General features: G+C 35.6%; 6 protein-coding genes, 1 non-coding gene and 4 pseudogenes across 12 annotated transcripts; 6 read left to right on the top strand and 5 right to left on the bottom strand.

Annotated features, from left to right (window-relative positions):
* Positions 1-493: 493 nt before the first annotated feature.
* On the top strand, positions 494-1,090 carry Y32B12A.5 (HYPK_UBA domain-containing protein; the record flags this gene model as incomplete). Its single annotated transcript, NM_074771.2, has 2 exons — positions 494-779; positions 1,047-1,090. The coding sequence occupies 2 exons, from the start codon at positions 494-496 to the stop codon at positions 1,088-1,090; spliced, it is 330 nt and encodes a 109-aa protein (NP_507172.2).
* A 92-nt stretch (positions 1,091-1,182) lies between these two features.
* F57E7.6 lies at positions 1,183-1,295 on the bottom strand (annotated as a pseudogene). Its single transcript has one exon. A coding segment is annotated over exon 1 (113 nt).
* Positions 1,296-1,548: 253 nt separating this feature from the next.
* F57E7.5 lies at positions 1,549-1,682 on the top strand (annotated as a pseudogene). Its single transcript has one exon. A coding segment is annotated over exon 1 (134 nt).
* Positions 1,683-2,685: 1,003 nt separating this feature from the next.
* On the bottom strand, positions 2,686-4,087 carry srh-139 (Serpentine Receptor, class H; the record flags this gene model as incomplete). Its single annotated transcript, NM_074770.1, has 3 exons — positions 2,686-3,359; positions 3,726-3,871; positions 3,915-4,087. 3 exons carry the CDS (start codon positions 4,085-4,087, stop codon positions 2,686-2,688), a joined length of 993 nt encoding a protein of 330 aa, NP_507171.1.
* An 836-nt stretch (positions 4,088-4,923) lies between these two features.
* On the top strand, positions 4,924-5,648 carry F57E7.2 (DUF4294 domain-containing protein; the record flags this gene model as incomplete). The annotated part of the gene is made up of 3 exons (NM_074769.2): positions 4,924-5,133; positions 5,180-5,359; positions 5,418-5,648. The coding sequence occupies 3 exons, from the start codon at positions 4,924-4,926 to the stop codon at positions 5,646-5,648; spliced, it is 621 nt and encodes a 206-aa protein (NP_507170.2).
* A 360-nt stretch (positions 5,649-6,008) lies between these two features.
* spig-6 lies at positions 6,009-6,488 on the bottom strand (the record flags this gene model as incomplete). Of its 2 annotated transcripts, none has more annotated exons than NM_074768.3 (2): positions 6,009-6,345; positions 6,399-6,488. In NM_074768.3, 2 exons carry the CDS (start codon positions 6,460-6,462, stop codon positions 6,068-6,070), a joined length of 342 nt encoding a protein of 113 aa, NP_507169.1. The 2 variants fall into 2 exon arrangements, with proteins under 2 accessions (NP_507169.1, NP_001263907.1); NM_001276978.1 differs by having other exon boundaries at positions 6,068-6,345; positions 6,399-6,408.
* A 560-nt stretch (positions 6,489-7,048) lies between these two features.
* Positions 7,049-7,773, top strand: F57E7.4 (RxLR effector protein; the record flags this gene model as incomplete). The annotated part of the gene is made up of 3 exons (NM_001129489.3): positions 7,049-7,258; positions 7,311-7,475; positions 7,532-7,773. 3 exons carry the CDS (start codon positions 7,049-7,051, stop codon positions 7,730-7,732), a joined length of 576 nt encoding a protein of 191 aa, NP_001122961.2. The 3' UTR covers positions 7,733-7,773.
* On the bottom strand, positions 7,625-7,645 carry 21ur-15494. The gene has a single exon (NR_070079.1).
* Positions 7,774-8,692: 919 nt separating the features above from the next.
* T08G3.11 (uncharacterized protein) lies at positions 8,693-9,370 on the top strand (the record flags this gene model as incomplete). Its single annotated transcript, NM_074767.2, has 3 exons — positions 8,693-8,893; positions 8,937-9,107; positions 9,149-9,370. 3 exons carry the CDS (start codon positions 8,693-8,695, stop codon positions 9,368-9,370), a joined length of 594 nt encoding a protein of 197 aa, NP_507168.2.
* An 889-nt stretch (positions 9,371-10,259) lies between these two features.
* Positions 10,260-10,934, top strand: T08G3.14 (annotated as a pseudogene). The gene is made up of 3 exons: positions 10,260-10,426; positions 10,505-10,688; positions 10,736-10,934. Coding segments are annotated over exons 1-3 (550 nt in total).
* A 308-nt stretch (positions 10,935-11,242) lies between these two features.
* Positions 11,243-12,391, bottom strand: srx-126 (annotated as a pseudogene). Its single transcript has one exon. A coding segment is annotated over exon 1 (1,149 nt).
* Positions 12,392-13,052: the final 661 nt, after the last annotated feature.

The raw sequence follows: 13,052 nt of genomic DNA, 5'->3' as shown, positions 1-13,052 counted from the left end.
GCAAACAAAAAACTGGCTTCTGCATGGTACGTGGTTTCGCTTGCCAATCACTGCATATAATCCTGAATGGTCTCTCCTAACTAGTACTAGTTCTAACTAGTAACTGGTAAGTATTCTTACTTCCAAAAAAAACTTTTTTGGATATGATGTAAGTCCAACATGATCAAACCAATGGCAAATCCCATCTTCTTTTTTCTCTGCTCTCTAAAATTTCTTATCTTGAAAACTATGCCTGCCGTCAACAGGAAGAAATTTATCTGTCTTCGCAAATGCTGATAATTTTTACAACCTCGTGCCACGGAATTACGGAATGTTTGAATTAATTTAACTTGTACACAAACTAAAAACTGGAATACGGACTGAACTGATTGCCAACAAGAATTTCCTAGCGTTACCTGGTGCGGAAGTTTTTTTCAGTATAAAATGGTAACATGGCAGGGGCAACTAAATAACTCCCATTCCAAACTTTAAACTAATTCATTATGATTTCAGGATGGCAGACCCACGAAGCCTCGAAGAAGAGCTACAGCTGGTTTCAGAGGAAGATCGAAAGCAATTTGAGAACCATGGATCCGATCATGAAACTATCAAGGCAATGACGGCAAGGTCGGTGGCTTGCGGTGGCCTCATAAGGGACGTTGTGATGGTGTATGTTACATTCAAAACTCAATTTCTCAAGAAAATTGAAAGAATGGAGTTGGGCGGAAGAACTGCTCTATCTGAACTTGCTCGCCGAGCCAGTCAAGTATTTTCCGAGTCGGAATGGAAGTTGTATTGCGGTAAGGAGGGATTTGCCTCTGGGGTCTTCTAGAAGAAACTGAGATTATTCCAAAATCGCCGAACTTTTTGTTAGTTTTTAAAGAGTAACTTGTCTAACTTTCAAATTCAATTGTACTGTTGTAAATTGCTTTAGTTAAGTTAAATAAATCAAATCAAATTGTCATATTTCTACCATAACTTCATAATTACTTCCATAGGTGTGAGTGTCGGGAACCTAGAAATAAAATGAAATTCCAATCTACAAAATTCAAAAATGTTCTTTCCAGGCAGCCCAACTCTCTCCCATCAAGAATTCACCAGCTCTTCTTAAGTGATTTCATCTATCAGAGTCAGCCCAATTTGCAAATTCAACTACCTCGTTGTCGACCTTACGCCATTTCACAGTCATCCCACCCATCCAACTGTGTTCCTCGATATTGTGAAGACATAAAATAGCACAATAGTCAATGAACAGTTGCGTTGAAAGTGGTTACAAATTGGAAAAATATTGCAAATCTTGCCGTCAAAATTCTGAAATGTGTTGATGTTATTAGGGGAACAGATACGGGGTTTTCCAAAAATGTTGCACAAAAATAGTAGAACCCAGTTTTTGAAAGGTAGGCTTGTCTTCAAGGTAAGGTGTCTGTCAGGCGTGTAGGCAGACAGGCACGTAAGCAGACAGGAAAGAAGAGTTAGATTTACTGTTGCTTTAAAGCCAGACAAGCAAATAGGCACGTAGGTAAACAGGTACCTAGGTAAATATTCAAGCGCCCCTACTCCTATCCAACTGTCCGTTGTGACACCTGCTATCACACAATCACCGGACACCGCTTCAAATGCACCGTTTGCACGGATTTCGACATCTGCTCGAACTGCGAGGCAAGAAATGCTCATTCGCAGCATACAATGCTTCGTATGGTCTGCTAGACGTTCAGTTTTCTGTCATAAACTTTTCATTCCTACTAAATGTTCACAATATAATTTGATAGTTCTCCATTGTATGCCAAATGTTACCATGAATCCATTTTCAAAACTAACTGCAAACTTGTTAACGAATAAAGAAGCATGTGAAGTATATAAGTTGTTTGACAAATTTCATGATATTTTTCCGGAATGAATATCTGAGCCAACTAATGTGGGAATAATAGTCGCGTACTTAGTGTCGCAAAAGTATTGTGTGCACGAAAATAAAAATTAATACTAATACACAAATGATAGCGAAAGCAATTAATTCGAAACTTTCAAAGGGGTTGGAGGGGTCAATTGTCTCTGAGCAAGTCATTTTTTGATACAGTACTTGGCGATTTTTTGGAAGGGGAACTGGTTGTTAGCTTGTGAAAATTTTTAATCTAAGCTGACAAGTCATAATTCACATTGTTGATTAAAAAACTACTTGTTATTGACAGCGAGTTTTTTTTTTGGAAAAGTGCACTCGAGTCAGGCTAAGATTCCAAACTGACAACAAAATAACAAAAAAACCTCTTCAAAAGCTGAAAATTCAAATTTTCCCGAGCTACAGGAACCTTACAGTAATTTTACAGTATCCCTTGCGGACCCACTACAGTACCTTGACTTTATCCTCCACCAACTCCCAACCGAGTACCTCTAAAAAAGCTGAAAATTCAAATTTTCCCGAGCTACAGGAACCTTACAGTAATTTTACAGTATCACTTGCGGACCCACTACAGTACCTTGACTCGATCCCCCACTGACTCCCAACCCAGTAATTCTTCTAAATCTGAAAATTCAATTTTCCCAAACTACAGTAACCTCACAGTAATTTTATAGTACCCCTACAGTACCTTGACATTATACCTATGCCCTATTACAGAGAAAGTAAGAAATATTGAACGCTTTTTATTTCAAATTTGTAGTTCAAAAGCAAATGGTCTTCAATTTTCAATTATTTTAGTTTAACTTTTTGTGTTAAAGCATTCTCGGCGCCAGCGAGTTGTTTATTGACACGGCTACAGTTGTCAAATTTTCTTCCTTCCAAAACAAATGCAGAACTGCTAATCGATATCCTTTATGCACTGTTAACGTGGTAATAGTCGATAATAATCCATGTGTTGAAATGATAAGTTGTCCAATATTATCTATAAGCATATCCAAATGATTGAATAATCCAGAGATATTCAAATAAACACAAGGAACGAATACGACTACAAGTGGAACTGTTATTTGGATGCAAAGATTTATAAATAATTTCTTCTGCATTTCAGTAGTCTTTTGGGATATTGTTCTAGTTTTGAACAGGAATGTAAGAGTTTTATAGAAGAAGAATATAATCTGTGAGGCTGTAAACACCATATAAAACATGAACGGAACCACCAGACCCAATGAACTTTCCGCGAGCACATAAAATCCCGGTTTGTCGATAATATCTTTTGGTAAACACGGGAACTTTTCAAGAACCTTTAGATGGGATTCTCTGGAATCTGTAGTTCTAAACAGAATGGCAAGTGTTCCGGTTAATCCAAGAATATAGTTAAATCCAATGTGAATTATTCGTTTTATTTTTCGACGCTTAGTATCGGAATCTCGACGGAGTAGTCGATTGTATCGTTCTTCGAAGAATAGAATGATGGCAGGGACGAAGACTGTAATATATATTTGTTTTACAGATAAAAAAAATGTACGAAAATGTGTGTCAAGGCGCTGCTGGAGCGTTTTGCGCTTGTGCAATTGCAATTTTTTAATGCTAAATTTTTTTAACCTTTGAAAAATGTACTAAAAAACTCTTGTGTTTCCTCTCAAAATTCGATTGAAATGTGTTTCTCAACACATGGTAATATCATTAAAATTAATACCAACATTTTTGTAACAGGTGTATCCTTAATCAAAATTCAACAAAAACGTGAGAAATACCAGAAAAAGCTAAAAGAACAATGATCACAAAACACACCAGCAACAATTTGGCGCGCGATGTATGATTGTCCACATGCTTTAGGCTATCCACAACTTACAAAGAATGGATGTTGCTCCAATATATACCATGACACTTGTAGGAACTCCTAGATGTAATAATGGACCCAATGGATAACCCCCCGCCGCTGGAACAATCATGTATGGGATCGCAAGATAATTAAAGAAAATATCCAGCCAAGTGCATCTGCAAATCTAAGGGTTACGTTAGAACTTGGAAATTAGCATACGTTAAGTGCATTGTTAATATAGAAAATTTAACTTTTCCTAAATTATTCGGAGTTTTAAATAATATAATATAGGTGCCAAAAGCGTTCACCGGGAATTGAATACAGGACAATAAGTGTGAAGCTAATAAATACCATTCGGCGGATTCAAAGTAGCTTCCGCGCCACGTGCACATTGAGCAAAACTAGAAAATAAAACAAACCAAATGATTGATAGTTATTTGACCAGAGCAGATGACTTTTCAAATCCAATCAAAAGAGTTATTGAATACAAAATATTCCTTCATTCACCTGTCAGTAACGCACGATGATCTGTGAAACGGGAATTTTTTTCTGGCTAATATGGAAATTGGGAACGATGTAATATTTGTTGTCAACCAGTTTTGTATGGTGTGAGATATTGAATTAATATTAAAATAGAGGCGGGAAGATCAATAATTAAAACTTTAGAACTCCAGGAAATTCAAGCGCACTTACTTACACTACGTTAGTTCCAGAACAACTTTAGTTTTTAAATTGGAGTTTGGCTAGAACATTGATCATTTTTCACCACTTAAAAAATGTATAAGCCAGTTTTGAATGACTTCGAAATTCAAAAGTTAAAATTTGAATATATGTATATGAGTAATCTTTTGATTTTTCAGAATTGTTTTTTGTTCTCTGCAATTTTTTCGGATGAAACTACAGTGCAATAAACAGATGTACATTAATCATACAAAGTTATCAGCTTCATTTTGGTATAATAGGAGTGGTTTTTACTTTTTCGAATACGTATTGTATTGTATTAATTGTGTCATCAAATAAAACCCACATCAAATATCATCATATGAGTAACATATTTGTATAGTTTCATTTATCCTCACAGTTGTCTGAATGTGTGAAATGAAACTACACCAAAATGATTTAAAAAATTGTCGATCTTTATCCTCTGAATTGTCAGATTATCAAGCAACGTGCGTTGGTGAGTTTTGTATAAAAAGTGCGAAACGATTTCTGACACTGAACACTCATCATGATCGGAATACAATGCTTTTTGTTTCTGATACCCTGTACTTTTTCAGCTATGAGCGATTATTCAGTTCCAAAGCTAGATAGCGAGGTTCAGTATTTGATTGTTGTTAAAAATTCATCGTTGACAAAACACCTGATAAGAAAATTGGAAAGCTATAACTGGACGCTTCCCGCAATTGCGACGTTGGACAAATGGATGAGTAAGCATTGGGTAACAGTAATCATTTTTGTACTATTCTCATACACAAAATGTTCAGATAGACCCGATAAATCGTGAACAGGTTTGGTCATCGTCCGGTCTAAACTTAGGAAGAAAAGAAGTGCGAGATGCAGTAAAGAAGTTGTTGTATAAGTTTAAAGCTAAGAAAAACTACATAAACTATTTATGCAGTACTGCAATTGAAGAAGGAATATTTAACAAAGCAGATACTGAAAAGGTATGGATGACAATTTAAGCTTCTAATACATATACCCTTTGATTTCTTATAATTTCAGATCAGAAATAACTATTGGAAACTTCAATATAAATACACTTATCCCAACACACAAAGTATGCTATTTTCTCCATACTCCACTGAATATTACAACCAAAATATTGATCCAGAGGGGCTAGTCAAATTGAAGGCTATTTCTGATAAGTATCTAGAGGACACGAAACAGGAGCAACTTTTGAAATGGAACTATTATAAATATTATTATTATACTTATGAATATTACTATTCTTAAACTGGGATAACAATAAATTTGAAGCACGGAACGACGTATAAAATTATGGGTTTAGTAAAAGTTTCAATTCCTTGAAATTTCTTGAAAAATTTTGGCATATTGCTATTTGATCTTCTAAGATTCAGAGCGAACTGAATATTAAGGGGTAATTTAACAACATTTTGTTTTCAACATTCCTGGAACATTTTAGCTTATGTAAATAAAATACTGAATCAGGAATAATTGTATGAAACTTTAAAAACAAGATTTAAGAATTTTAGATAAACCCAAAATCTTCAAATGCAAATGAATAAAAATTTCATGCGTGGCGTTTGTGCACCATGTTGCAATAAAATAGATTTCTGTGTCCCCAAAGGAATATACTAAATGAAACTTTTATTTTCAAAGGAAATCTTAATTCAATACAAAATAATTGTTATTTAAGCGCTCTCAGCGACGGAAGTCTCCTCATATGCTTGGAAGTTAGCCTTGGTCTTTTCAACAAATGCATTGTAAGCGGTTTGGTCAGTTTCGGGCTGGGTAGCAATGTAGGCGTCAGACTCTGCCTTGATAGTATTGAAAAGTTTCCATCCAGCTTCATCATCTCCCTTGATGAGAGCTTGCACTTGGCTCCTGTACTTCTCTCCGATGTCGACGAGTCCGGCGGCAGCAGCATCGGAGACTCCAGCGGCAACTAGCTTGGTCTTCATCTCATCAGCTTAAACTATTTGGTGTTAAAAAATAAAATAAATATTGGGGGAAAGGCTGTACCTGGTGGCATTTGATTAGCATAGACGAGAGCGCAAAAGGCGACGGCTACAAAAAGTTTGCACATTTTGAGGGTTGGAAGTATATGGAATTGTTATTATTGCAAACGCATCGACTATTTATATGAAACAAATTGTGACGAGATTAGGGACAAGACACAAAAACGGCACAAAACTATCATTCCTCAAATCCGATTTGAATATTGGCTACACACACTTTTTTTCAATTTATGATTTTCTACCGAACAGCTGTGCTTGCAGCGGATCAAACAATCGGGTAAACAAACCTTTAAATATTGTTTAGGCAACAGTTTTCAGATCAAAAGATAACTAATCAATTCCAGTTTTTTTAAATGTTTTTTTTTAATGTTGCCTATACTCAAATCGGATTTCAGAAATAACTTTGATGTAGCAGTTTTAAAAAATTATAAAAATGATAAAATCCTGTGCGATAAAACCAAAGTTTGTTCTATGACTAATTCATCTTTTGATTCACTTTTTGTCTAAACGTTTGTGAAACACTGCCGCTCAAAACTACACTGAATTATATAAATTGGCAAACTTTATCGTCCGAGTAGCCGGATTATCAGGTAACGTGGGAGTCTGATTTTTGTATAAAAAATGAACAATGAAGACAGAAAATTGTCCCTCATCATGATGGGGACAAAATGTTGGTTGTTCCTGATATTTTGCACTACGTCAACTGTAACATATTCTTCATATCCACAACTGGAATACTGGGCTACTTTTGTTCTCTCATTTTCAAATTCATCATCAAGAGACGCTATAATCAGAAACTTGGAAAAATATAACCACACGCTGCCAGCAATTGCGAAATTTGACGAATGGATGAACAAGAATTGGGTATAATAACTATAATGCAGCACTTTTTCACAATTAAGCTTAGAAAGTTCAGATAGACCCAGAACTTCGCGATTGGCCTTATGCAAAAGGAAGAAAAGAAACGCGAGACACAATGAAGAAGTTTTTGTACAGATTCAAAGCCGGTAAAGCCTATATCGATTACTTATGTGAGACTGCAATCAAAGAAGGAATATTTAACAAGAAAGTTACAGAAAAAGTAGGGATAACAATTCAGTCTCTCTGTGGTTTTTTGTTAACTTCTAACAATTTCAGGTAAGAGGTCTTTTTTGGTACTTTCAACGTTGGCATTCTTTTGATTTAACACAAAGTGAGCTGTTCAATCCGAAATCCTACCGTGCTAAACTACATGTGGATCCAGCCGGGTTATTGAAGCTAAAGGAAATTTCGAAAAAGTATCTGGAAGACGAAAAACAGAAGAATATTTTGAAATGGGACTATAATGATGATTATTAATATTGCGTTGGGAAAACAATAAATTCGAAGCATCAGTAACATAAATTTACTTTCAAAAATGAGTTCACAGTAGTACACAAAGCTTCAAGCGGTAGTAAACATTTATACCAGGGCTGTGCGGCTCTTGAAAAAAGTCTGCTCTCGGCTCGTGCCGAGAGCCGAGCCTGAATTTTTTTCGGCTCGGCTCCCGTCGAGAGCCGAAAAAACACCTAATTTTCGGCAAAAATCCCAATTTTTCGGCTCTTGGCTGGCGCCAAGAGCCGAGTCCTATCATTCCCGGCTCTCGGCGGTAGCCGGAAAAAGCCCAAAATGTCGGCTCTCGGCTCGCGCCGAGAGCCGAGAGCCGCACAGCACTGATTTATACAAAACGATTAAAAAGAAAAATATTCTTCATATCATTTTTTTATTGTTAACACTTATCAACTTTTTTTTTAAACGGTAAGAAAAGAAGGCGCAAGCGACAGGGCAATATAGCAATTAGACAGGGCAATCCACCACGGGAAACCCAACTCTTTTAATTTTATTGTTTGGTTAATAATTTAAATACTTATGACTGCACATAAAAAAATATATAAAAACAGATTTTCGATTCATTTATAAAGCTTCCAACGTTTGATTTTTGAGTTACCGCAGGTTAACTAATCGACCGCGGAAATACCATTTTGTATAAATGTGCTTTCTATGAAGTCGTAAATGATGAACATACTGTACAAACTATGTACAGCGCTCTATGAAAAATGTAGCATTCTTTTTAGAATTTAATCTGTTGATCCCCATCCATCATTTTTGTCTAATCGTGCCAGTGTGTAAAACAACTTCCGCATCAAACTACACAGCAATGAACATCAAAAGTTGTCGATCTTTATCCTCCGAATAGTCAGATTATCAAGCGGCGTGGGAGGGATTTATGTATAAAAAGTGTGCAACAATGACACGTAGTCATCACTCGTTATCATCGCGATGCGATGTCTATTGTTTCTAATGATTTGTAATACTTTAACTATCGGAATTGTTTCAAGACCACGGCTTCAAATTTTTGCTCGCAATTTAATCTTGTTTGCGAACATTTCTTCGCAATACAGTATTATTGAGAACTTGGAAAAATACAACTGGACTCTACCTGCAATTGCTACGTTTGATAAGTGGCTGAATAAAAATTGGGTACAACTATCATCGCAATCACACATGTGTAAATAATTTCCAGATAGAACCGGAGTTTTGGGAAAGAAACTACGGTTCTCCGACGAACAAGAAAGAAGTGCGAGATGAGATGAAGAAATATTTGTATAGCTTCAAGGCCAAGAAAAATCAGATTGACTATCTATGCAAGACTGCTATTTCGGAAGGAATATTCAATAAAGAAGATTCTGAAAATGTAGGTCAATTAAAATTTATTTCTATATCTTATCGTTTCAGATCAGAAAGGTTTATTGGGATCTTCACGCGTGGTATGATATCGAGCGTGCGCAAAGCAAGTTTTTTGATCCGATGTACAGTGGGTATCTGGATGAAAACTTGGACCCAGCGAGCCTATTGAAGCTGAAGGTTATTTCTGACAAATATCTCAACGAAAACAAGAAGCAGAAGCTGCTTTTGACATATCACAATCCCGATGGATTGCGAAATCATTGGAAGTAAAATAAAAAATCTATTGCAAGTGCAAAGTCAGCAAATTTATTTTCTCAATGCAAGTTCCAAGAAAAAAATTTTCTATCCAAACAACCGGAGTAAGTCAACAGCAGGTGTCTAGTTCCCTTCCAATTAATTATTTATTACTTTTACAAACTTTTTTTTACAAACTTTCACATAGAACTGAAAAACAAACAAAAGAAACAAGTGAGTTTAATGCGTTGAATGGATTCAACTTATTCTGGTTGTAGGTTAAAAAAGACAAGAAATAGACGGGGAGGTTGCGGGTAGGCCTGTGAAATGGGTCGGAATGGGTTACAATTTTTGGTGAAATACGTGTAACTCAAAAATACCGCGTTCTTGTCAAGGATTTTGTTGATAAAACAATATTTACTGTTCAAAAACGTTTTTATGCTTTTCAAAAATCTTTTTTTTTGAAAATTTTTCGAGCACGTTAAATTTTGTTCACATTCACAATTGAACGGAAAACGGGTTTCAGAAAAATATTCAACCAACTTTTTTAGAAAGCGTTCTCGCTCTCTGCCTAAATTTTACAGCTTTGAACTTATGTATATGCCAAAAACAGACTTGCGTGATGTCGGGCGTCCCTTCACTACAAAATATTCCCTCGCCAAAATGGTAGGCATTCTCGCGAACTCGTGGTTTCCTAAAAATCAAAAAACCAAAAAAAAACATATACTCTTGGCCACCACTGTACTTCCGCATCAAAGTAGATATACATGAATTATAAAAATTGTCGATTTTTATCCTCCGTACAGTGAGATTATCAAACAATATATTTTTATCCTCCGTACAGTGAGATTATCAAACAGAAACTTTTTATATAAAAAGTATACAATAAAGACAGTTTGTGGTCACTCGCCATGGTCGGGACACAATGTGTGTTGCTTCTGATGCTATGTGTCACTTCAACTATGAGCAACGCTATATATCCAAACTGGATTACTGGATTACTGAATTTCTTTCGTTTTCAAGTTCATCATCAGCAGACGCTATAACCAGCAAATTGGAGAAGTATAACTGGACTAATCCTGCAATGGCTAGGTTTGACAAGTGGATGAGCAAGCATTGGGTAACGATAATCATTTTAGTCCTTCCTTTCAAATACATTTAGAATTTCAGACAGACCCTAAGCATCGCAAAACACAGTGGCCAGTCTACAGGGGATATGGGGAAGGAAGAAAAAAAAACGCGAAACACAATGAAATTGTTTCTGAACAACTTGAAGGCTAAAAAAAACTATATCGATTATTTATGCAAAGTTGCAATCGAAGAAGGAATATATAGCAAAAAAAACACTGAAAAGGTTTGGAAACAAGTTCAAATTTACTAAATCCCCTTCAATCATTACAGATGAGAGAAATGTATTGGGAACAAACAAAAATAAAATTACTCCTACGCACATGTGATGTTATTCGATCCGGACTCCGAAAACCCGGCGAAGATAGCAAAATTAAAGGCTATTTCGGACAAATATCTAGAAGACAAAAAACAAGAGCGGCTCATAAAATGGAGCTATATGGATACTTTTTATGATTACTTTTCTGAGTAACACACTTTGAAGAAGTTGGTGGAGAACTTTCGAAAAATCAAATAAAAGTGTACATATACATAATTACAAAGGGCAAAAGTACGAGCCAATGAAGAAGATATTGTAAAACTTTAAGGTAGATCATTTGTGCAAAACTGCACTTGCAGAGGGATTATACAGCAAAAAAGATAATGAAAAAGTAGATAGAGTTACGCTTGAAATTTCTAACTGTACATAAGAGTAAGATTTTTTAGAATTGTTAAATTGAATCTTACGAGAGAGTCTAAAATAAAGTTAAAATGATCCCATGTACTTTGAGCAGCGGACTACTAATACGAAATACTTTTTTTAGAAGGTGCATTATTTATAGTTGAAATTGACACACATCTCACAGAAGATTTCTTCTGTTTTATACGCGTTAACCAGCTCGGATGGCAGTCGTGATTGCAAATAAGCATAACAAGACCATCTAGAGCACATATAGTCACAAGGGATAATGTTAGACATACGAATTGAAACCAAATAGAGTCATTGAGTTTGTAAATGTAAAAGGAATTAAACGTGTCAATTAATTGTAGACAATCTTGAAGAATACACTAAAAATATGAGGATACGATGTTTTTAGGAAACACTTGAACAGTTTTTTTTTTTGAAAAATAGTGCGCTGGGCTTCAATGCACATTTTTGAGCATTGAGAGCCATGGAAATTGTTCTAATAGCAAATTGTAAAATTAAATTTACCTGTGCGAATTTAACCATCCATCGTTTTTTTTCTAATTTTCGAATCTTCACCGCTACTACTAACGTTTTTCATTGTTAATAAACGTATTGCTGTGCCAATGTTAAAACCATTTGTTATTATTGTAATTAAGAAGTTGACTGGTGGCATGATCATTGTCATTCTTTCAGAACATGGATCATCTTCTCCTCTCCAGCTAAAATAATTTGGGTCGTACACATAACCACATCCCTCTGAAAATTGGCGCTGACTTATATATTATCCATGTGGTTTTGTAACTTACTCGGAAAAGTCATTGCGACAAAACAAATTGAAATAAAAAATGAAAGAAGTATAGAGTATTTAGTTATATTCAATGGTCGTAATACTTTAATTCCAAATGGGAAAAATAAAAAGTAAAATCGATTGCAAGCCATGCAAATTTGAACGAGAGAATCTAAAATAACTTCTACATTCAATTTATTAAAAATTAATGAAAATCTCCTCACTTAGAAAGTATACCCATGTTGCTGAAAGTGCTCCAATTATCCTATTCAATACGTAATTCAGCTGATTATAGGCCATCAATTTCCAGAATAAGAAGACATTCCAGAGTAATCCTAGCGAGCTCACCTAATAATCAAATAATACAATTTGAATTCAAAATCCTAAAACTTACCGAGAAAATTGATAAAATTGACAATCGAAAAGCAGCTTTTGACATGATCGCACTTACAGGTAGTTCATGTTCTAATGACATTTTGATACAAACTTGTAATTCGAAAAATCTTTTAGAATTGTTCAAGATATATATGCAATATGAAAAATGTCTAGCATCTGCAGAAAGAAATAACAATCATAATAACTATTATCAAATTTTACCGTTTTCACAATATTGCATTAATTTTGTGTCTGGCTGGAAGTTATGTTAGATTTTCAGTCACTTAACATTATTTTGAGCACAAAGGCGGAACCAAATTGGACAGCCCCCATTCTTCGACTCGGTCAAGTCTGCGTTGCTATAAAACTGAACTCTACGCAAAACATCGAAAGTGTTATATGCAAGTGCCAACTTCAAAAATTCAAGGGACTTGGAAATTTATCAAAACAATCGAATTACGTTCAGATTTTCAGAATAGCAATAGCAATTATTTTTGCAAATTCCAGACATCTGTAGAGAGAAGCTGAGAATAAATGTTGTAGTAACAACCAGTGAACTGTTTTACTTCCCATGAGACAAAAATGTGAACGGTTAAGGATTATATAATAAATCTTGGACTAGCGGGCCCTGCGGGCCCGCCAGTTGCAGGGGGTGTAGGGCGAGTCCCCCAGTCGGACCTAGGTTCTCGGCTTCGCCTCGAACCTGTCAGAGGGTTCGTGACAATTGCAGTGAGCCAATGGGAGGAGAGGAGACCCACTCA

Source organism: Caenorhabditis elegans, chromosome V (genome assembly GCF_000002985.6).
Source record: "Caenorhabditis elegans chromosome V".
In the NCBI taxonomy this organism is placed as follows: Eukaryota; Metazoa; Nematoda; class Chromadorea; order Rhabditida; family Rhabditidae; genus Caenorhabditis; species Caenorhabditis elegans.
Note: the sequence above shows the minus strand (reverse complement) of the source record. Positions and strands in the feature narration are given on the sequence as shown.